Below are 22,510 nucleotides of genomic sequence, written 5' to 3' on the forward strand. Positions count from 1 at the left end.
ATCCTAAAACCTAGAAAATTCCTCTTCCAGAACCATCCCTAACACCACCCAAAAGCATCCAGGTCTCACTATAACTCCTCACAGCCTGCTCAAAGCCTTTCAGATCTCCAAAGGCAGGCTCGCATCCCTTGGGAGCCTTCTTTTGTTCAAGCTAAATACCCCCAGCTCCTTGTTAACAAGCACAGAGTTGGCACACAGCATGATGGGAAGAGGGAGGAAGCAGAGACCTGACGCAGGCTGGAAAAAGACCAACCAGGGAAACCCCAAAGGCCAAATTGCCATATCTAAACCCCACCAGCATAAATTCCCCAGTTGTGAAGACTCTCAAAGGCAGAGGAAGGGCTCATAACCTGCATGTCCTAGACAATGGAGACCCGGTAAGATGGCTGTTTCCACAACAGAAGACGTGGGAGCCCATCCTGCTGTGCACTAGTCAGGCCACACCGTGTGGCCCAGTAGCTGAGCGCTTGGGCCTGCTTCAAATCCTGGATATAGGATCCATGGACAATATTATTCTTATTATCTATGTGAGTTGAATTAAGAGTAATCTTAGTAACTAGGCAAGAAAAAAATCTTTAGAGAGTTAGGATTTCACAAAGCAAATTGCTATCAGTCTTATAATCATCTACATTGCCGTCCTCATCTTTGACCATGTACCACTGGGGAGCTGTTCAAAAGCAGATTCCCGAGCTCTGCTCTAAACCTAAGCAATCAGAATCTCCAAGGATGATGCCTAGGCACCTGCATTTTTTTTACAGAACTCCCAAACTGATTCTGATGCACGACCAGGGTTGAAAGGCTCCGGTCCACAGGTTTCCTGACCTCCTGGGAGTCCAGGTCACTTGCAGTGCCCACTTGCGCTCAGATGCTGGCCTCTGCTTCCTGGAAAGTCTTGTCTACATCACACTTACAACTGTGCCTTATTCTTGCCCTTCCAACTCTGGGGTGGTCCAGCCACAACATGGCAGGCAGCCCCAACAGGAAAAGTCCCAGTTTTCAGTCTGCTGACAATAATAACAACAGCAAAAAAGCTGGGGAAGCTCCCAGGGTCCTTCTTTCACCACAGTTTTGACAATGAGGAACAAACTCTTCCATTTTTAGCTAGCATGTTATAGATCCAAGATGTTCAAGCTTGGGGTTTCTCCAGAAACCTCAAATCAATCTGTTCTGAATCCTCACTCTGCATCAGAATCACCTGGCAAATGTTTACAAAATAGAGTTGACTGGGTTCCAGACCCCAACCCAGAGATTCAGGTTTAATGGTCTAGGGTGGGGTCTGGGCACCCCATGTCTCCAAGACTATCCAGGTGATTCTGATGTGTATACACATTTGAGAACCACTGCTACAAGATGCAATCTAGAAAACAAAACATCTCCACTTCAGTGTCTCGTCACAACTTGAAGCAAGATATGCATTGATGAGGCACGTTCCAACTGCAGTGCCCTGGAGGAAAGCCTCGGTCTGGCCCTAGTTGTGCCTCTGAAGAGAAAGAAGCCCCCAACCCCTTCCCTCCTACCAACAGCCTGGGCAGTGATCCCAGTCTCCTGGGCACACTCAGGTTCAGGGCTCGTGGCAGGCTGAGCTGCTCTTCTTGATGTTCAGGAAGAAGAATAAAGCCCCAAATGTCTAAACTGCTCCAGATAAAAGCCAAGGAGAGAACATGATCAGAAATAGCTTCAGCTGAGAACTAAAGCAACCATCACACAACTACTCCCTCAAAAGGCTCCAAGAGGCAATGAGTTGATGTTTTTTAATTGGAAAGAATGGATCATTCCACATTAGAACAAAGCAGAAAAAGACTGGAAGACAGCCAATTTAAAAAAGCAAACTTAGTACTGCTCCCCAACCCTAATGAATACAACATACACGGACACACATGCGCACACACACACAAATACAAATCACATAAGTGCTGAGCAAAGCTAATGGCACTGGTTTCTTCCTAATTTGTAGTAGACTAGACACCAGCTCTCAGAAGGCTTGGATACTTTGGCTTTGTGTTAAGATATGCTTGTCTTTCTCCAAGTCTTAATGGTGGCAGTACTATAAGAAGGGCGTTTAGAGTGTTCTGGAATTCACACCACAGCTACAGCAGGCGCTGTGTGATGCATCTCCCCACCCACAGCCCCCTCCTCTGAGTCTGCCCTTCACTCACAAGGCTGGGTCCCACAGCCCTGTCTGCTGGTCATGACCACATACTCTTGGTCCTCGGTGACAGGACTGACACTGGGCATGTGACTAAGCTGTCCTGGACCAAAAGCTGCTGGTCTTGGTCTGGGGTGGTGACTTGAATGGCGATCATGTACACATGGACCCTTAGGGGAGGCCAAGTCAAACCACGTGTGCAGGCAGGAAAGCCGGCAGGAGAGGGGAGGGGAGGGCAGAGCAGAGCAGGAAGCAGGGCCCACGTGCGTCCTGGGCGGCAATCCAGGCTGCCTGGACTCCGTGCCCGTGATTCTGTAAAGTGCCCCTTTATCCTTGTAATAAATTCCTTTTCTGCCTATTCAACTACTTTGAAATGGATTTTTGTTTACTTACTAACACAAAAAGAACCCTAAGTAAAATAACCAAAGCTTCATTATCAATTACCAAACATTTCCAGGAATTTTTTCTAAAGACCAAAATCAACTTTTTACCCTTTATTGAATACACTATTTCTAAAAATGTGCATATGCTTTTAATGTAAATATGTATGTGTTATGCTGTGGCAACTGGTTTCAAAAACAGAAACAAGGCAACCACCAGAATTTGGGATCAACAAAAAGAAAGCTCTCTAGAAAAACGTTCTCGCATATCCCCTTCTTGACATTTTCAGCAATGGTAAAGGAATTAGTGTGTCAAGACTGACTCTCAGGCATGGACGCTTCTGGGCACCAACTAATCCTGGCCCTGCCAGGGGCCAGACAGGGGATATTCTCTGGAGAACCCGAACACAGGGATCAGAAAATGAGCACTGTCAAGAATGGAATGGAGTTTCAATCAAGAACATGCGTTTATAGAGACTTCAGGAGAGAAACCATGAAACTAAGTCAGTCTAATGGTGGCTGACTACATCCTCTCTTCCCAGTCACAGCATTAACAGAAGAGTATAAAGGATAAAGTACAGACCTCCGGCTGGATGGCTTTAAACACGGGTATGTCCATTAATGTAATCTGGCTCTGCAACAGAGAGAATGGATGTTAGAAAATACTGCACATCAAAGGTAACTGCCATGTTATTTTAGTCTATACAGAGTAATGTACGTTCATAAAAGTGATGCTTTGCGCATTGAAATAAAAAACAAGATAGAACAGAATAAAAAATTGGGTAAATTTCCGAAACGCCTTTCCCACCCCTTCCCTCTTCATAAATCTTGATCCACCCAATCTTTCTTGAATGTGAGATGAACTTTCAATTTAAGAATTGATGATAGTAGTTTGGAGGGTGGGGCTGAGAGTAAGGGGAACATTTTTATTTTGGAAATTTTTATACTATTGGAATTTTTGTTTCAAGCACAAACTACTTTTGTAACTTTTAAAAGTTGTAGACACAATATTAAAAATTAGAATGCTAAACAGAGACACTATCTATTACTCTAAAGTTAAATTTATTTTAAAACTGTGGCTTATAGAAATTACACTTTTATTCTGAAGTCTATGCTGCCCCTAAATTACATGGTAGAGTGCTACTCAAGACACATCCACAGACCCCACGAGGCCATGCACTGTTCACTCCACCGGCCCACAACGAGCGAAGTACAGAAGCTGGGGCAAGCACGTGGAACTTGTACAGCAATTTGACACAGCTGTAACATTTCTAATGTGGTTTGTTTTTTTTTTAAGTACCAGTCCTCAACAGATTGGAAATGAAAAAAACCGGTCCTTCACCACAGCTAGCTTAAGAGGCACAAATGTCTAGCAAACACATACCAGGCTGAAAGGCTGTGCCTGCCTGTGACAGTGGGAGGCATCACTGTTGACCATCTTTCAGGCCCAGACTTGGGCTGAGCTGACTTCACATGACCCACCTACCTCCACATGTCACCCAGGATGCCAGATGTCAGTTAGCCGATGTCTCTGTGACAGGCCAGGGAAATGCAAGCTGAGGGCCTGAGGATACCTATTAACATGAGAAGACACCCTGTCCACTGAACACAAGGCCACCTGAGGTGCCAGGATGCAGGAAAACAAAACTGAGCTCTGGAATCTACAGGATTTATGTGTCCTTTTTGACACATGACTTGACCTTCCCTAGTCTAAGGTACCACATCTAGAAAATGATGACAATAATCCCAATCTTAGAGGGTCTTGGTGAAAATTCAAGACAAGAGGCATAGAATGCTTGGCACCTGACAGATGTGCAATAAATATATAAGAGGATGTGTGTGTGTGTGTGTGTGTGTGTGTGTGTGTGTGTGTGTTGTCAAAAGGGAAATCACACAGATAGGCTCACATATTAGCATGTGAATTTATGGATCCTGACCAATACATAAGCCAGGAAATAAGGGACCGTTAATTTGGTTGAATATCCATGCACTGCAGTTGCTCTAGAGAAAAGTTTTAAAAGTCTGTTTCATTGAGCCAGCAAAAAGCCTCAGATTAAGAATACATTGGAGAGAAATGGCAAAACACAAGTGTGTCACTTGTGACCACAATCCAGGACTTAGATGCAGAATTGTGGTCCGCTCCTGGCACAATTCAAAGGTGGTCCAAGGCCACTGGGTTCCTGAGGAGCACAGGACACTCAGGGCTGAGTTGGGGGGGAAGGGTGGGGCACGAGTGGGGAGCCTCTCTGCCCCCTCCCAGGGGCTAGTGCTCCACATGGGCACAGGGGTGAAATGCTGCCATTAACGGAAGCCCAGCTGGGAGACAGGGGATGGCACCAGGGAAAAGGAAGCACTGGAAGGGAACTCGAGCTCTCTGACCTCTGCGTTCCATCCACCAGTGGCAAGGGGGCATCTGACATCAGCATAATGTGTATCTGGCCCTCACAGTCTGGGTGTTGAGTGGCTAGTAAGTCCTGAAGGCCCAGAGGCCCATGTCTGGCCTAGAGCTACCAAGCCCAGAGCTACGTCCTGGGCAGCAAACAGACTGGCATTTCTTCCGCCAGACCCATCAAGATTGTTAGCCAAGTGCTCCTCACATTCGGATTAATTCTGCCATCCTGGGGAACAGAAAGGCCTTGTGAAGACAGGAGATTTGAGCTGAAAGCTCAGAGGGACTTGGAAATCTCCCCTGCAGTTCAAGTTAACTCCCTATGCGGGAGAACCGGCAGGATGTTTGCAACGTCATTTAGGAAAAGAACCAAAAGTCTGCTAATGTGAAAATGAGAAAACTTCCTTTCCATCCTGCCATCAGTTCTAGCATTTGCCACTGAATTTCCAGATGATTTATTAAAGTAGTGACATTGCATTTCATACTTTTTGGATGGTCCAAGTTTCAAATATTCTGGTCTTGTCTCAGACCGTAAGTCAGAAAATGTGTTCAGGTGTTTTATTCAAAACAAACAACAACAGAGGTCACCAGCCTTAAAATAGACCAGCTGGTTCTAAACACATAATGAGGGTTTTCAGAAGAATCTCTCCCATTTCTATCCTCTCAACTCTTACCAAAAAAGATTCAGTGTCCAGAGCAAGGATATACCGACATAAGATACTTACGTAAAAATCAGATTTTAAATTTCATGCCATTTTATTACAAAGCCAAACATGTGTTAAAAAGGTTGCTGATTGCACAGGACCAGGAAATCGTTGAAAAAAATAAAAAAGAAAAAAAAAAAGGTTGCTGAGGAGCAATCCTTCCCCACAAGGTTGCACACTACAAGGCAGCCAGGTTTGCCAAAAAGCGAGAGTGTGGGTATCAGTGGGGGCATGAAGGGTAAGGGCAGGTCCTGTCTCACTTCACAGCCGGCTGGCGGCCATCTCAGGACCCTGCCCCTCCCGCAGGAGAGATGCCCTGGCTTCCTGGAGAGAAAAGGCATTCCCTAGGGGTGTGTTACAGCCTCAACAGAAGCATGAAACAATGAGGCTCCCACTCTTGTTTCCAAGCAGCAAGGCTGCCCAGCAGTGGGGCTGAACAAGAATACTCATCAACAAGTCTCTTAATGGCTTATCCTTATTTTGGGAAATAAAATCTTAACACAGATGTCCAGTCAAGCTGTCACCTAGCAACGCCTTGCTTAGTCCTAGTCCTTTCTCCCATCTCCTCCTTCCTCCCAGTCCAGGGCCCTGAAAATCCAAAATTTTAAGGGAAATACCCAAACTCCACACATCACAAGATGTTTCTGTAGAGATGAACACCGCGGAGTGGAGAGACCTATTGGAGCACTTCACAAAACAAGTGCTATTATGTGGACAAATGAAAGCTACTTGGTTAACCAAAAAGAAAAAAAAAATGTTTTTTTGCCTATGTTGAATGCAGTATTTCTCCCCTCTAGCAGTGGCTGAGTAAATCCTCTCTTCCCAGCTGTAACACGCCCCTAGGGAATGCCTTTTCTCTCCAGGAAGCCAGGGCATCTCTCCTGCGGGAGGGACAGGGTCCCGGAGATGGCCTCGAGCTGGCTGTGAAGTGAGATAGGACCTGACCCTTAGTATAAGGGTCTCCAAGACCCCAAATAAACAAATAAAAAAAAGCTGTTGGCAAATCACTAGTATGTCTAATAACAGAAGATACCTTAAAATTTGCATTTGATCACCTTCACCAAGGCATGACCAGGAGGGCTCACAGAATAAAAAGTAATCAGCTCCAGCTTCTACTTCCAGAGCCACAGGAAGCACTTATCATAGTCAAGGAAATGCAAATTAAACAGGAAGATACCACTGGTTGTCCATCAGCACCATCACTAACTGATGGGCCTATGAATTGCTCTGTTTCTTTTGGAAAGTAATCTAGCAGCAACACATTAAAAAGTTAATATTTTATTTTAAAAACATGTCAAACCAAACCTATACAAAAGTTGCAAAAACAATATGGTCAACTCTCGTAACCCTTTGTCTAGCTTCACTAATTACTAACATTTTGCCCTATTTGTTACATCTCCGTCTATATAATTATACATATACATTTTTCTGAACCATTTGAGACTAAAATATATACAGATATTATGACTCTTCACCCTTAAATACTTCAGCATGTATTTCCTAAGAAAAGATCATCCTCTCACATGAGGACAAACTTAATGGCAAATTATTACATTCAGGACATTTATCATTGATACGGTATTATTGTTTAACATACAGCCCACATTCAAGATTTGCTAATTATCCAATACTGTTTTTCATAGCAATTTTTTCTTGATCCTGGACCATGCATGGCATTTAGATATTATCTGCTAAAAAGTGAAATGAGCATATTATTGACACAGAAAGAAAAGCACTTTATATATAGATCTAGATTATATACTACAAATATAGATACAGATATAAATATAGATGTTTAGTGTACCATTATTTGCAGTAGTAAAAATCTGGAAACCACCTAAAGGGCTATCAAAAGGGACTTGTTGAAAAAAATTATGGTACATCCAGATACTGGAATATTATGCAGCTATTAAGAATAGTAAATTTAATTTACATATATTGATCTGGAAGGATGTCCATGATCTACTAATGATAAAGACAGGTTCCAGCATTGCTTTTTGTTCTGATTCAGCCAGTGGGGAAGTAGACAGACTGAGGCAGAGCTATAGAATATCCCTGGCAAAAACATGGGGACCTGTGAAATGATTTTAATCCTCTTATAAAATAACACACATTAACAACTGTGTGGTTAATGACTTTTTATGAGATGAACACCTTTTTGCCATCACCAGGTCAAGAAATAGCCACCCCAACTGATGGAGGAATGGATAAACAAAATGTGTTATATACAAACAACAGAATATCATTTAGCCTTAAAAAGGAAGGAAATTTTGACACCTGCCACAACATGGATGAACCTCAAAGACATTCTGCTAAATGAAATAAGCCAATCTCAAAAAGACAAATATGTTATGACTCCACTTATATGAGGTAACGAGATTAGTCAAAATCAGAAAGTAGAATGGTGGTTGCTGGGGGGTCAGGAGAGGGAGAAATGGGGAGTTGCTCAATGGATACAGACTTTCAGTTTTGCAAAATGAAAACAGTTCTGGATATTGGTTGCACAACAATGTGAATGTACTTAACACTACTGAACCTCACACTTAAAAATGGTTAGGACAGTAAATTTTGTTATATTTTGTCACAATTAAAGAAAAAAAAAGAAAGAGCCACCCCAAAAGTTTTCCATGTGATTGGTCCCAATCACAAGTCCTTCTCTCCCAACAAAAGTAACCACTTGGCTGGGTATGGTGGCTCATGCCTGTAATCCCAGCACTTTGGGAGGCTGACGGCGAGGATCACTTGAGCTCAGGAGTTTGAGACCAGACTGGGCAACATAGTGAGACCTTGTCTCTACAAAAAATTTTTAAAGATTAGCCAGGCATGGTGACATGCACCTATAGTCCTAGTACTCGGGAGGCTGAGGCAGGAAGATGGCTTTGAGCACAGGAGTTCGAGGTTACAGTGATCACTCCACTACACTCCAGTTATTCTGACTTTCCTCGTTTTGTTTTTATAATTTTATCACCCAAACGTACATACCTTGGCAACACAGTGTAGTCTTGTCCACTTTTCAAAATATTTGATGTGTGCTTTTTAAATCTCCCTTAATCTACAAGTATTCTCTCCATCCCTTTATAGTCCTTATAATGTATCAAATCCAGGCCATTTGACCTACAGGGCTCCCCACACTTATGGAGCAGGTCAATGTGTTCTTCATCCTGAGTATGTCCTTCAAATCAGTAGCTGGACCCAGAGGCTTGCTGTGACACAGGTTTGTCCCTTTGGCAAGACTGGAGGTGGTGGTGCTCTATTTCGCCAGGAAGTGCACAATGGCTCCCCTTTTGTGATGTTGCTGGCCGTCCATACTCACTGCTTAGATCTTTTCATTCACTGGTATTACAAAATGATAATATTCCAATTCTATCATTTCTTTTCCATTTATTAACCAAACTAGTTTAATAAAGAGACATTTTACCTCATCTGCGATTCGATTACCCACTATAGTTCAAAGGTGAAAGGCAGGACAAAAATGCTTGATTCTTTCCTCATATTTATCAATTATTACAATAATAAATTGTTCCCCTATTATCTCCAGAAGTGAACCACTGTTTGATAAATTTCAATCACTTGCAATTATTATCCTTTTGAAGTTCAAATCTTCCTATCTTCCTATCAGTGGGCAGTGAGAGCTGCTTCTAGCTGGCTCCTGAGTCCTTCTGCCGTGACCCTCACAGACCTTGATAGCTTCCTCCATGGTACTGGGGAAAATGTACCATGCTCATCTTGAACACTTCCTGTCCCAGACTTGGAATCAACCAGTTCTCCAGGAAGCCCTGAGTTCTTTCAGTGAGAATTGATATTTCAAGACCACAATCCAGAATTCATACTGACATTTCCAATTTAAATTCAGGACACTTTTTAAAAACTTATTTATCCTCTTCTGTTTTACATTTGTATCTCTTTTCGTCTCTATCAAAAGTCCTGATCTCAAGGACACAGAGTATACTAAGATTACAGTATTCCATAATTATTCATTTACTTTATCCTACATCACATACACAACGGTCTCAGAATAATAATATTAATGCAACCACCAGCAATATAATTATTAAGAAAAGTTATATTTTTACATGTTCTCTCCATTCTCCCATTTTTAAAAATCGTTTCTACTATAACAGTCATACTCTATCTACTATCTGAGCATACATTCATTACAAACTATACCCTCTATCTTTTAACAACTCATTTAGTCTTAATTCCACCCGTAACTGATGTTTACTACCCTCTGTCTTTATATGGATGTTTCTTTTTTTAAATTTTGTTTCAGAATATTATAGGGGTACAAATGTTTTGATTACATGGATTGCTTTTATATTGTTTGAGTCAAAGTTGTAAGTGTGCCCATCACCCAGATAGTGTACACTGTACTCATTAGGTGTGATTTCACCCATCTCCTCCTCCCCCCACCACACACACGATTTCCATTGAGCTTTACTATATGCATATTTCTATAATCAGGTTCACTGTCTAAGGCTCATTCTCTAGTAGTCCTCAGGAAGGGCTCAGGGGAATAATATTCTATGGTCTTGCATGTTCACAACTGTTTGTTTATGTCATTTATACTTTAAAGTCAGTTTGCTAGATATAAAATCTTTGGCTCACATTTGTTTTTCTTTGACTCATTTGATTACATTACTCCATTTTCTTTTGGAAAAAAAGTGCTTCTGTTGAAAAGACTAATGGTAATCTAATTATTTCCTTTATATGTCATTTGCTGTTTTTGCCTAGATACCCAAATGGTTTTTTCTTTTCCTTTAAAACCCAGTATTTACCAAAAATATGTCTTTCAGTACTGGTCATTTTGGACTGATGTTCTCAGCTTCACAATGTGCTCTTTCATTGTGCTGTTCCAAATGTTTTTTTTATTATTTCATGAACATTTTCTTAAATTATACTTTTAAGTATTTGTGCAGTTCCCTCAGCTTTTTATTCTCTCCTTCAGGAATTCCTATTATCTGCATGTTGGATATTCCTTGCCTATCATCAATGTTTGTTACTTTTTCCCAATGTCATATTATCTCTTTCTTCATTTATTTTGACATGAAAAAGTTTCTTCCATAAAGTATTTTCTGTTATGTTTATCTGTTTCTGTGTTCCTTCTAGTTCAATCTTCATTTCCAAAAGAATTCTTTTATTTTCAATTCTTTCCTAAGTTCTGTCATCTCATCTCTGAGATTTTCCTATTTCCAATTTATGTTGTTCATGTCTTACAGTATGATCTTAGTATCTCTCAGCTCATTTTTTTTTTTTTGAGACAGAGTCTCGCTTTGTTGCCCCGGCTAGAGTGAGCGCCGTGGCGTCAGCCTAGCTCACAGCAACCTCAAACTCCTGGGCTTAAGCGATCCTACTGCCTCAGCCTCCCGAGTAGCTGGGACTACAGGCATGCACCATCACGCCCAGCTAATTTTTTCTATATATATTTTTAGTTGGCCAGATAATTTATTTCTATTTTTAGTAGAGACGGGGGTCTCACTCTTGCTCAGGCTGGTCTCGAACTCCTGACCTTGAGCGATCCACCCGCCTCGGCCTCCCAGAGTGCTAAGATTACAAGGGTGAGCCACCGCGCCCGGCCTCTCAGCTCATTTTAAAGTAGATAGTTACAGTTTTGAACTGTTTTGTGGCATGCCTTTCTGGTAATGCTTTCATTGTCTATAGGGATTCTCTCCTCTTTTTTTTCTTACAATAACTTTGAAAGATACTTGACATCAATAACTTCCTGTTGCTTATTTTTATGTAAAATTAGTTTTCCTGAACTTACCTTTTCTAACTTCACACAGCTGTCTTTTAGTTTGTTTTCATGTGGTGTTCAAAAACATGGCAGTTGCTTTTTGAGATTTCTCATATACATACATATATATACACACACTTTTATTTAGACCTTCTTTTTCCTTTGCTGCAACTGTCCCCATCCTGATAATTTTTATTCCACTCTCATACTGAGTGTCTCTTTTGGGTATGGAGCCTCATCTTAGAAGGGAGCCCTGCCTGGTTGGTTTCAAGAGATTACAGCAGCTACCTGCAGATTCCTTCTACCCACCCATTATTTGAATAGTCAAAATCCCTACCAATTTCAGCTGCTGTTCTCACATTGATCCACTGAACTTTCCAGTAAATATCTGTTGGCAAGTTTGGAGTTTTCTGATTCTCGAGTCTGTCGAATGCCCCAGTGCTTATTCTGCTTTCTCCTCTACAGATCTGATACCCTGAAGGTCTTGTGGTTATTAGTGCTATGTCTCCAGCCACTTATAGTTTGGGGTTGATGGGGAAAACCCGTCACCTAGTTTTATTATAAATATTGTTCATGGGTTTCAGGGTTTGCTATCTAGTTGTTCTGAATGTTGGGGTTTTTGAGGGAGAGGCAGGGATTAAGAGAGAATAAAAAACCATGCTGTCACTACCATCTTCCCAGAATCACTTTAATGATTCTTTTAATGGACTTTTGTATCTGAGTTTTTTCTTTCTTTCATATTATTACACAGGAAACTGAAATGCCAGATGGTCTGGCTCAACTCTGATACCTAGCAACTCCAATGCTTCCCCAGAGACTAAAGACTCCAGGGCATCTTGTTTTATATGTATGCTAAAGACACACTGGCTCCAGCAGGGGCAGCCAAAGTTCTAGCACTGTACCCTCAAAGCATTCACTATCTTTCCCTACAGTGTTTCCAGTCTCAGAAAACTGGTGTGGAGCAGGCCAAGCAATGCTCTAGGTTAAGGCTAGGAACCCAAGCCCAGAGTTTCACCAAGGAGTCCTGTTAGGCAATACTCTTCTATGAGGCAGCCTAACTCTCTGCCATTCCCCTCGGTGAACAGCTATAAAGGGATTTTTTAAGACTCTTTGCTGCTTCATTCCTTTCAGGAAGCTAAAAAACGAAACTCTTAAAGATACAACTAGCAAACATGCACAAATAGAATATGGAAGCTAGGCCATCAGCCTGCATGGTCTATGAAGTTTTCTAAAGGAGAGGCAATACTGCTTTGTGGCTGAGAGTACAGACTCTAATGTTGCCCTGTCCCATTCGGTGGCCACTAGCCACATGTGGCCACTGAGCATTTGAAGTGTTGCTAGTACTATAAGTATGAAATACACATTAGATTTTGAAGACTCAGTTTGAAAAACAAGAATATAAAGTATCTCAATAATTTCATGTTGCTTACATGCTGAAATGATAATTTTTTGGATATGTGGAGTTAAATAAAATATATTATTAAAATTAATTCCACCTATTTTTTTAAATGTGGCTACTAAAAAATTTATAATTGTATATGTGGCTTGTATTAGATTTCTCACAGATCATGATGGTCTGGAGTGTCAGACAGCCCTGGTTTTAAATCCCAGCTGTGCCACTTACTGTCTGTGTAAAGAGGTGACCCTCCTCTCTAAGTGTTGACTTGTTCATTGGCAAATTGGCAATAATATTATTTCATTTATAAGGCTGTTGTGAAAAGTAAATTAAATAAGGCATGTAAAACATTTAACATAAGACCTAGACAAGGCCAGTTGTGGTGGCTCACACCTGTAATCCTAGCACTCTGGGAGGCCGAGGCAGGAGGATCGCTTGAGGTCAGGAGTTCAAGACCAGCCTCAGCAAGAGCGAGACCCCATCTCTACTAAAAATAGAAAGACATTAGCCAGACAACTAAATATAGAAAAAATTAACCAGGTGTGGTGGCGTGCACCTGTAGTCCCAGTTACTTGAGAGGCTAAGGCAGGAGGATCACTTGAGCCCAGGAGTTTGAGGTAGCTGTGAGCTAGGCTGATGCCACGGCACTCTAGCCTGGGCGACAGAGCAAGACTCTGTCTCAAAAAAAAAAAAAAAGATCTAGACAAAGTAGGTATTTAAAAAATGGGAGCTGCTCTTATTACCTCCCAGCATTACAATAATTGGGAGATGAGGCTTTCAGATACGGATCTGCCAATACCTGGCTATATGATCTATGTAAAACAATTAGTCTCTTGGATCCTTAGTTTCTTTATCATAAAATTGGAAGCTAATGATATGCCTCATCAGGTTGCAGTGAGGACTGAATTCTTTCAGTCAAGATGTATTTATTGAGCACCTACTATGAGCCAGGCATATTTGGAGCACTGAGGAAAAAGCAGTGAACAAGTCAGATAAAGTTCTGTCCTTAGAGAGTTTATATTCCAGTGGAGGAGGTATGCAATACAAATTTATTATTATATAATGTTGGGTAGCAATAAAAGTTATGAAGGGGAGAGGCAGCGATGGAGAGATGCTATGTTAGCTCAGTGAAAGTCCTCTCTAAGGACTGACATTTGACCAGAGACTGAGCACACAGATGGAGAAGAGAAGAGCAAGGCAGGAGGATCTGGGTGGGTCTGGGGAAGAAAGAGGTAGCCAGCGGAGAGCTGGTGAGCAAGGCGGGCTGGGTGCAGGAGAAGAAACTTGGCCAGACCACAGAGTGCGCTGGAGGCCTCAGGAAGAACTCTTAGTTTCATTCTAGTAGGAGGGAGCCACTGCAGAGTTTGAAGCAGGTTTTAAAAGGATCCCTCAGACACATGAAAGAGATGATGCATGTGTCAGGCTCAACATGGACTGGCACAAAGTAAATGTGGGAGCCAATGACTGCAGAGCAATGACAGGGGGCCCAGTTAGCTCCCATGGCACCCACAGGGCATGAACCCTCTTACGCCAGGGGAATACAGAAGAAGGGGCATGGGTGGGAAACATTTCCATGGTTCTAGAGAGAAATACACCCTTGGGCAGCACTCACAATCAAGCTTGAGGTCACCCCAGAGCCATTATGTTCCCTCTGCCCTCAAAGGGCAAAAGGACAAAACCAAGTTGTGGCAAAACAAGGAGCCGACCCTGCTCCACCACAAGGGACAGTCCCTTGGTCAGAACAGCAGCAACACACTGTCTGAAGAAAAAACAATTTTTTTTAATTACAATTTTAAAAGTTGCCCAAATAATATTACATCATTGTAGAAAACGATCATTGCAAAAATGTGGGAAATACAAATAAACAAAAAGAAGAAAAATTAAATGCAAGTCCCCTGGAATCTACAACCAGAAACTATAGTAAATAATGTTTCCCTATATATACCCAGATATTTATGAATATGTAAACATCAAATCTAAACATTACGCAAATATATGTGTGTATTGTGCATGAATTTTTAAAATGGTATATTCTCTGTAAATTGTGCTACAGTCTGCTTCTTCCACTGTTTATATATACATATTGGGTATGCCTTTCAAGGTGGTTAATTTCTAGATTGACAGCACCCTTTTTAATGCTGCATGGTATTTCATAACGGATGTACCATACTTTACTCAACACTCCCCTCTTTTTGGGTCTATAAGGTGTTTCCAAGCTGAGTAAAAGGCCCAAAGGATGACCCCCCCAAGCATGGTGCCAGCCACCCATGCCAACTCTGTGTCACTTACAGCAAACTCCTCTGGGGTCACTTTCAAGACGTCGAAGACAACAGCGTCATAGCTCTTGCTGGCATAGTCGCAGCTCTGGCCCTCCAGAGAGTCCGAGCTGCTGCTGCCCTGTGGAGAGTGATGGGAGATGGTGCCCACTAAGTAGGTGGCTTGAGATCACTGCTCCCAAACCTCCTCGGAGCTGAGGATGGGAAGCAACAGAACTGTACAATGAAGAAAGTGTCACGTTTAGCACTCTACTCTATTCCAGGCACTGTGTTAAGCACTTCATGTGTGTGATCTTATTTAATTCTCATGAGTGCCACTATGAGTACATACTATTATTATTCCCATTTTACAGATAAGGAAGTAGAGCCAGAACGTGAACCTTCTTTTGTATCTAACTGACCCCAAAACACATATCTGCAATTGCTATACCCTAACTACTTCTGGCCAGCAGTTTAGCAGTGGGTTAAAAAATTACAGCCCAAACTTCCTTCAGAGAAAACAGACCTTCATATCTTAGGAGGCCTGAGGAAATAATCTGTTTCATATGGCTCTCAAAACATTACCTGGTTTCACCTTTTTTTTCCTACTTGAAGTCACTGTAGGAAATTGTTACATAAAATGTAAAAATGGCTCTTGAGGCTTATTTCTTGTATGGGCCACTTGGAACTCAAAGCCTGCTAGTTGATGAGCTGAGAGGTAACCAATTGGCTTTGGAGACCGGTGTGAAAGTTATTTTAGTAGAGTCCCTTGTGTTAAGAAGAACACTCTGAGTCCTGCCTATAAAAAAAGGGTCTCCCATAAAAAAGAAAGTTAAAACTCCCCAAATGTGTCTGAGTTCACAAAACCCAATACTATAGGGATCCCAGAATGTTGAACATACCTTCTCTTTAATTTTATTTAATTTCATCAAATTCTACTTTTGGGAATCAGTCAATCTTACCACCCAAAAATTGTGCCCTGTTCATAAATATTCGTCTCAACACATGAAGAAGGATTTTGTGGTTTCCATTAACCTCAATATCTTGGCCTGGGATTTAGAGAATATGCTTTTATTAATTCTTCTTTATTTCACTCTTTCCAAAATGGCTATATCTGGAAAAACTTTGCAATCTTACTGGAAACTAGAGTGTTTTTAAGCCACTGAGGGAAACCAATAGTCAACAACTGGAAATGTGAGGTTAAAAAGAGAAGCAGAAATTAAACCTGTAGACTTCAACAGGCCTGTGCCATTAAAAGGTTTTACAAATGAGTCTACTATACCAAAACTCTAAAATGATCTTAAGAAGCAGTACATCATATTGGTTAAGAGCTCTGAAGTCAGACAGGCCTGGTTAAAATGCCAGCTCCACACCAGCTACTATCTGACCTCAGACAAGTTACTTCATTTTGCTGGGTCTCAGTTATCATCTCGAAATGGTAATATTAAAACCTACTTCCCAGGGTTGTAGTACAGGTTACATAAAGTGAAGCTGAGAAAGCAAATGGCACAATACCGCCCCACCCCCCAACCCCAGGAGATGCTGGTTCAAAGGGACGGGGGTGAGCTCAGGCATGGCCATTTGAAAAGTTCCACAGGTGATAGGACACTCTTCCCTGAGGAGAATCTGTGTTAGAATGAACTTCTGAAAAGTCGCAAAGCTTACTCCTGAATGCTCCTGAAATTGGCAGTCTCTTCCATCTCCCAGTCTCATAGACAGATCCTGAGCAGTTATCTGCAAATCATTCTGCACCTCTATACCCACCTTCCAGGAAGCAGGCGAAATCAGGGTGACAAGGCTGATTTTCTTTAGGCCTGGACAGTGTCGTGGTTAGGAGTGCCAGCTCGACAGTCAGAGAGGCCTGGCTTTGAATCCCCATCCACCTGGAAGCTATGTGATTTGAAGCCAGTTTGCTCACTTCTCTATAGCTTAGCTTCCTCATCTGTAAACTGGGGATAAATCTAACACATACCTGGAGGGGTACTGTGAAGGATTAAATGAAAGAATGCCTGTGGAACATGCAAAAAGTGCCTGGCATATAGTGAGCACCAAATTATGGGTGTGTATGGCTGTAAATGTGCCATTCAGTCACCAAATTCATTGAGCACTTCAGTTATACATGTATTCATTCATTGATTCATTCAACAAATATTTATTGAGTACTTACCGTGTGCTGGATACACATATATGCACATGTACACAGTATATATGAGTGCATACACATATATGTATATACACATACATATACACGCTCATATACATACACACAGACCAGAGAAGAAAGAAGTGTTACTCTGGATGGAGCATAAATTATAGATAGAAATAGAAGTCTGATTCCTCTAGCTACCAAACAGAGTTCATTCCTGGGATTTCAGGTATTACAACTTTCCTGTAACGCTGTATTATACCTGCCCAAACACACACACTAATACGAGGGGACTTGTTTAATCAAAAGGTGTCCCAAATACACTCACGGGTGCTGATGATAACAGTAACAATGCTGCTACCACTGCTGCAGCGAGTCTACTTAGCCCTGTGTTGGCACCATTAGGGAATTTTAAGAGGCACCCACAAGTCCAATTTCAGGACCAGAAATAAAAATAAGGAATTTTTTGGAAGGTTTATAAGAAATGAACTGGTTCATTTCTTTCTGGATGGTTACCCAGGGTCATTTCAAAAGCCCAATTTGATGATGAGGGCCTTGTGAGGTAGAACCCTGACACTGCCCTGCCAGCTTGTCAGAGGAGCAGGCATTACACATGCAACGCAGTGGCACCCTGGGCCTCAGGTGGCACAGCTCCGCCTGCATGCCCCTGTGCCATTACTGAGCTGGGAAAACAAACTCCCAAACCCCACAGCAGGGGCCCTGGCCCAGGCCACTCCAGACCACCAGTCCTTACAGCCATTTCCTACTGAGCAAGGTAAATAAGAACCCAGGGCCAGTTGGAATGACTTCTGTCTGACTTCATTCCAGAATGTGTGACTTATTTGTAATCAGCAGCGGCTTTTCCTGGGAAAGGTCTGATCCCTTCTTGCCACCAAAATGGAATGTGGCACTTGCTACAACTGGACTGGGCAGGTATTTATTTTTCTTTGAAGAGAACGACTTCAGAAAACATACTGATCCTCAGGGCTGACTGCCTCCCAAATCTCACGCCTGGCGTGGCCAGGGGCCTTGGGAGTGCTAAGAATGGTGGTATTCATGAAGCCCTGCAGCCTTGCTGTCCCTGCCTCAGCTGGGGCCTGGGTCAGGCGCCTCCCCCCACACCGCACCGCCAGCGCACCATCTCGATCCTCGCAGCCCCTGTACCTGTGGAGTGGCAGAGGTGACCAACACGCTAGCCATCAGACCATTCCTCTTATACATAGTCTCCAGGCTGCAGGGAGATTCAGGGCAGCCTCTGCCGGTGACATAACCTGTCTGGAGAATTCCTGCAAGGCAAAGGGCTCATGAGAACCACTCTTCAAAACCCAACGTATCCCCACCCCCAGGAGACAATTACAGCAGACTTCAGCAGACACGCCAGAGGAGACCTTGAAAGAAAGGTCATAAGCTGGTGGCCTTCAGGCTAACTATGACCCACAAATATAGGATGTTGGGCTTGTACACAGTATTAATATTTTTTTAATTAATTATCAATATTTAAAAATTGGAAGATTTCATGTCGAATTCTGGATTTCTGACTTTTCTGGCAATAGTGGGCCCATATTCCTGCATGACAACAATCAGCTGGGGGGAGCAGTGCCTGCCCTCTGGATTAGAGCAAGTGCCTTTCTCCCCACATGGCCTGGGCATCCATTTCAGTGTTTGCCTGGCCCGTGCAGACACTAGAGTTTGTGGTCTTTGTTCTAAAACAAAGGTGGGGGGATGAGAACAAACTGATTCTACTGTATTCCTGTGGACACCATACTGTCTCATCAATAACAACCTGCATAGTTAACCCCATATGGTACCTACCATGTACATGTACTTGACACACATTAACTCAACATTAATCCTCCCACCAATCCTGAAGTAGGTCCTATTACACCTAATTACATGTGGGGAAATTGAGGCACAGAGAGGCAAGCACCTCATGCTTTGGTGCCTTGCTCATGCTGTCCCACCAGCCCATCATCATTCAGGACCCTGCTCACATGGTGCTTCTGGTTTCCAGGCGTGGACCACCCAAAGCAGAACCAGCTGCTCTCTCACCACTGTGTACACATCTCTAGGAGAGCATTCAGCACACCGCTGAACACACAGAGCTGTGGCCACCAACAGCTGTTTAGCAGGAAGTGACCAGGAGAGGAGGGAGGTGTGTGGACCAAGGGAAGAAGAAAGCAAAGTCAACAGATGCAAAAGAATGTACTATATGACTCCATTTTTAGGAAATGCTCAGAAAAGGCAAATTTATAGAGACCAACATGCCCATCAGTGGTGACTGCCTGACGTGGACACAAGTAGCTTCTGAGGGAATGGAAATGTTCTAAAACTGGACTGTGGGGGAAGTTACACAGCTCCAAAAATTCACTAGAAATCACAGAACTGAACAGTTAGAATGGGCAGATTTTAGGGTATATGAATTATACCACAATAAGAGAAGCACCCTCAGCTCTGGTTCACAATGGGGATCTCCCTCCTCCCACATTCCCTTTGAAATAATCAAATAAAAATTAAAACACCGAAAACACTGTATTAGCACATGGTAACAGAGAAGGGTGCTATTAATCAGCAAGCAAACACGAGGACGAGAGGGGCATGAGAGGAGAGGGAGAGCCCTGGAGGAAAGGAAAGGCCCCTGGGAACTGAGTGGATGGGACCCGCCAGCAGAAACCCCAGTGAAAAACTCAGAGACCTCAAAATGGGGAATCCAAAAACTGAGACTAAAAGTAAACCGAGCTCAAGAGTTCAAAGTCGGTGCAAGTCTGGGTCAAGTTGCCTGGGCTGTCTCAAACCAGACAACCAAACCAAACGGGCAGGAGGTCTAGGGCCAACTCAGCCAGTCTGTTCTAAGCCACAACAAACCAGCTAGATTGACGGAATCTGTTCAGATCAGTTCAAACAAGATTAAAGTGACTCGATCCAGGCCTAACAGAGGGTCACCATGGGAGACTGAGTGGGAGACAGCTGGACTGATCCTCTTTAAGTGGGTCCCGCCTGCCTCAGGTCAGGCTGAAGTGGACTTTGCTCCTTTCTGGGTGTGCAGGGAAGCCCAGACATGGAGCCCAATCAGCACAGCCTGGCCTCAGCCAGAGGCCTTGCTCTCTCCACTTGCCTGACAACCACAAATTCTTGCGTCACACAGCCCTCAACACCGTTCTCAAGCCCTCTCCCTCTTCCCATCTGAAGGATGCCATCAACACCACTCATTTCTCTGGCATGGTTTGGAGGCACACTTAGGTGCCCCCCTCCACACACTAATAACAGCACTAACAGTGAGTGCAGACACAGTGCAAGGCGCGAGGCTAAGCATTACATTCTTAGCTCATTTAACCTTCACAACAGCCCCATGAGGTAGAGACTATTTGGATTCCTGGGAAACTAAGGCACAGAGAGGTAATATGATTTACTGCTAGTCAGTGGTAGGACTGGGGAGTTCAAACCCTGGTCAATCAATGCCAGGGCCTAGGCTCTTAACCATCCCTGACAATGCCTCCTGTAAGAGTCCAGGTGAGAACTAGATAAGGAAATGTATTTGGGTTTTGAGGGTTTTTTTTGTTTTGTTTTGTTTTTGTTTTTGTTTTGAGACAGGGTCTCTGTAGCCCAGGCTGCAGTACAGTGATACACTGCTGCAGCCTCCAACTCCTGGGCTCAAGTGATCCTCCTGCTTCAGTCTTCCAAATAGCTGGGACTATAGGTGTGTACCACCATGCCCAGACAATTTTTTTTATTTTTTGTAGAGAGACAGGGGTCTCACCATGTTGTCCAGTCTGGTCTCAAACTCCTGGACTCAAGCAATCCTCCCGCCTCAGCCTCCCAAAGCACTGGGATTTACAGGCATGAGCCACTGTACCCAGCCTAGGGAAATGTGTTTAAAATGTTCCATACAGGCCCAGCTCAGGGCAAGCTTTTGACCAAGATTATTAGTTACTATCAGTGTTAATCTTATCCTGAAAGATTCTATTCATTTATTTATTCTTTTTTCCTAAAACAAACAAGAAATTAACTTTAAATGATCAAGAAAGGACAGCATAGTGCTTTGTGAAACCATGGGCTTCCACTGCTAAGGAACAGAGCTGAGGCTAGGGGTCCGAGCGCAGGCGTCCTCCTCCAAAAGCCTTGACCTGCCCGCCCTCCCCAAGGCCCCAAGCCCACCCAGAGACGAAGTATGGCAGCTACAGTGTGTTACCCATTACGCTTTCTACAGAGGCCTGAGCTGGAAGGAAAGACAGAGCGCTTGTTTCCCATTTGGCTCCTGCATGTCTTGCCACTGACAGAACAGCCTAATTTATGGGCAGCAACTCTTAGACAAGTGACATTTCACATGCTAAGAAAGAACAGGACCAAGCAGAATGGAACATCCTTCCCAGGGCCCAGAGAAATCCCCGCCCATCCAGTTTCAGTCCCTGAGGCCTGGCTGAGCCGCAGCTTTGCATTGGAGAACAGACCCCCAGCAATGGGGTCAACCTGGCCCAGGCCCCTCCCTGAGAACCACTTCCCTACCCACAAGAGGGCCCTCCCAGGCCAGACCAATGGGACCAGGATAGTCACCTGATTCTCCTAGGAACTCAGGACTCTGCAGTACCAGTCTCTGCTGGTCAGCCAAACTGAGGCATTGTACAATCGTTATGTAACATGAAAATATCTGTGATTTCTATCGGTGACAAAGTCACAGGTACTGTTAATATTACTGTGATTCATTGTCTATATATTAATAAATGAGAGAAATGCTAAATTTCAGTTAAAAGTTAGTGAAAATAAAAATTCTTTTCCCCATCCAAACTGATCAATGCCCTAGTCAAGAACTGCTATTCTAGGCACTGAGGACATGAAATGAACAGGCACATAGGTCCCTGCTCCCACAGAACTCACGCTCTTATTTGGGAGTCAGAAAATGCATGTGAGAAAGAAGAAAATTTCAGATACTAATAAATGTCTTGAAAAAATAAAATAGGGTAGACGAGGATATTTGCCAGCATGGTCAAGGAAACACTCTCTGAGGATGCAATATTTGAGCTGAAACCTTAGGAAGAAGGCAGCCATAAAAACCAGTGGGACTGTTTTTTGCAGAAAGAACAGAGTGCAAAGACCCTGAGATGCACATGAGCTTAGCAGCTTTATGATGGAGGCAGAAGGCCATGTCTGGACTAGTCAGCTGGAAGCAGTGCACGGACAGGCTGCAGCCAGGGTAGAAAGGGCCCTGCAGGCCGCGGTGGGGAGTTGGGGTTTTATTTGGAGTACACTGGAACCCTGTAGCACATTAGAAGGTTTTGAGCAGGGGAGTGACATGATCTGATCTGCAGTGGGCTTTGTTTTGTTTTATTTTGAGATAGAGTCTACCTCTGCCACCTGGGCTACAGTACTGT

At 43.2% G+C, this 22,510-nt stretch overlaps 1 protein-coding gene across 23 annotated transcripts in view; it reads right to left on the minus strand.

Moving 5' to 3' along the window:
* Positions 1–22,510, minus strand: part of RALGPS1 (Ral GEF with PH domain and SH3 binding motif 1) — a 262,547-nt gene that overhangs the window by 205,013 nt on the left and 35,024 nt on the right. For 22 of the 23 annotated variants that reach the window (XM_045563418.1, XM_045563417.1, XM_045563406.1 and 19 more), the window contains exons 3-5: positions 18,312–18,433; positions 15,036–15,143; positions 3,110–3,160 (exon numbers count right to left, since the gene is read on the minus strand). In XM_045563418.1, the coding sequence (XP_045419374.1) occupies positions 3,110–3,160; positions 15,036–15,143; positions 18,312–18,368 (216 nt within the window). In that variant the 5' untranslated portion in view covers positions 18,369–18,433. Of the gene's footprint in view, positions 1–3,109; positions 3,161–7,216; positions 7,301–15,035; positions 15,144–18,311; positions 18,434–22,510 lie in introns of those variants that run through there. The other variant, XM_045563407.1, reaches the window with a different exon arrangement.

Source organism: Lemur catta, chromosome 10, assembly GCF_020740605.2.
Source record: "Lemur catta isolate mLemCat1 chromosome 10, mLemCat1.pri, whole genome shotgun sequence".
Taxonomy (NCBI): Eukaryota; Metazoa; Chordata; class Mammalia; order Primates; family Lemuridae; genus Lemur; species Lemur catta.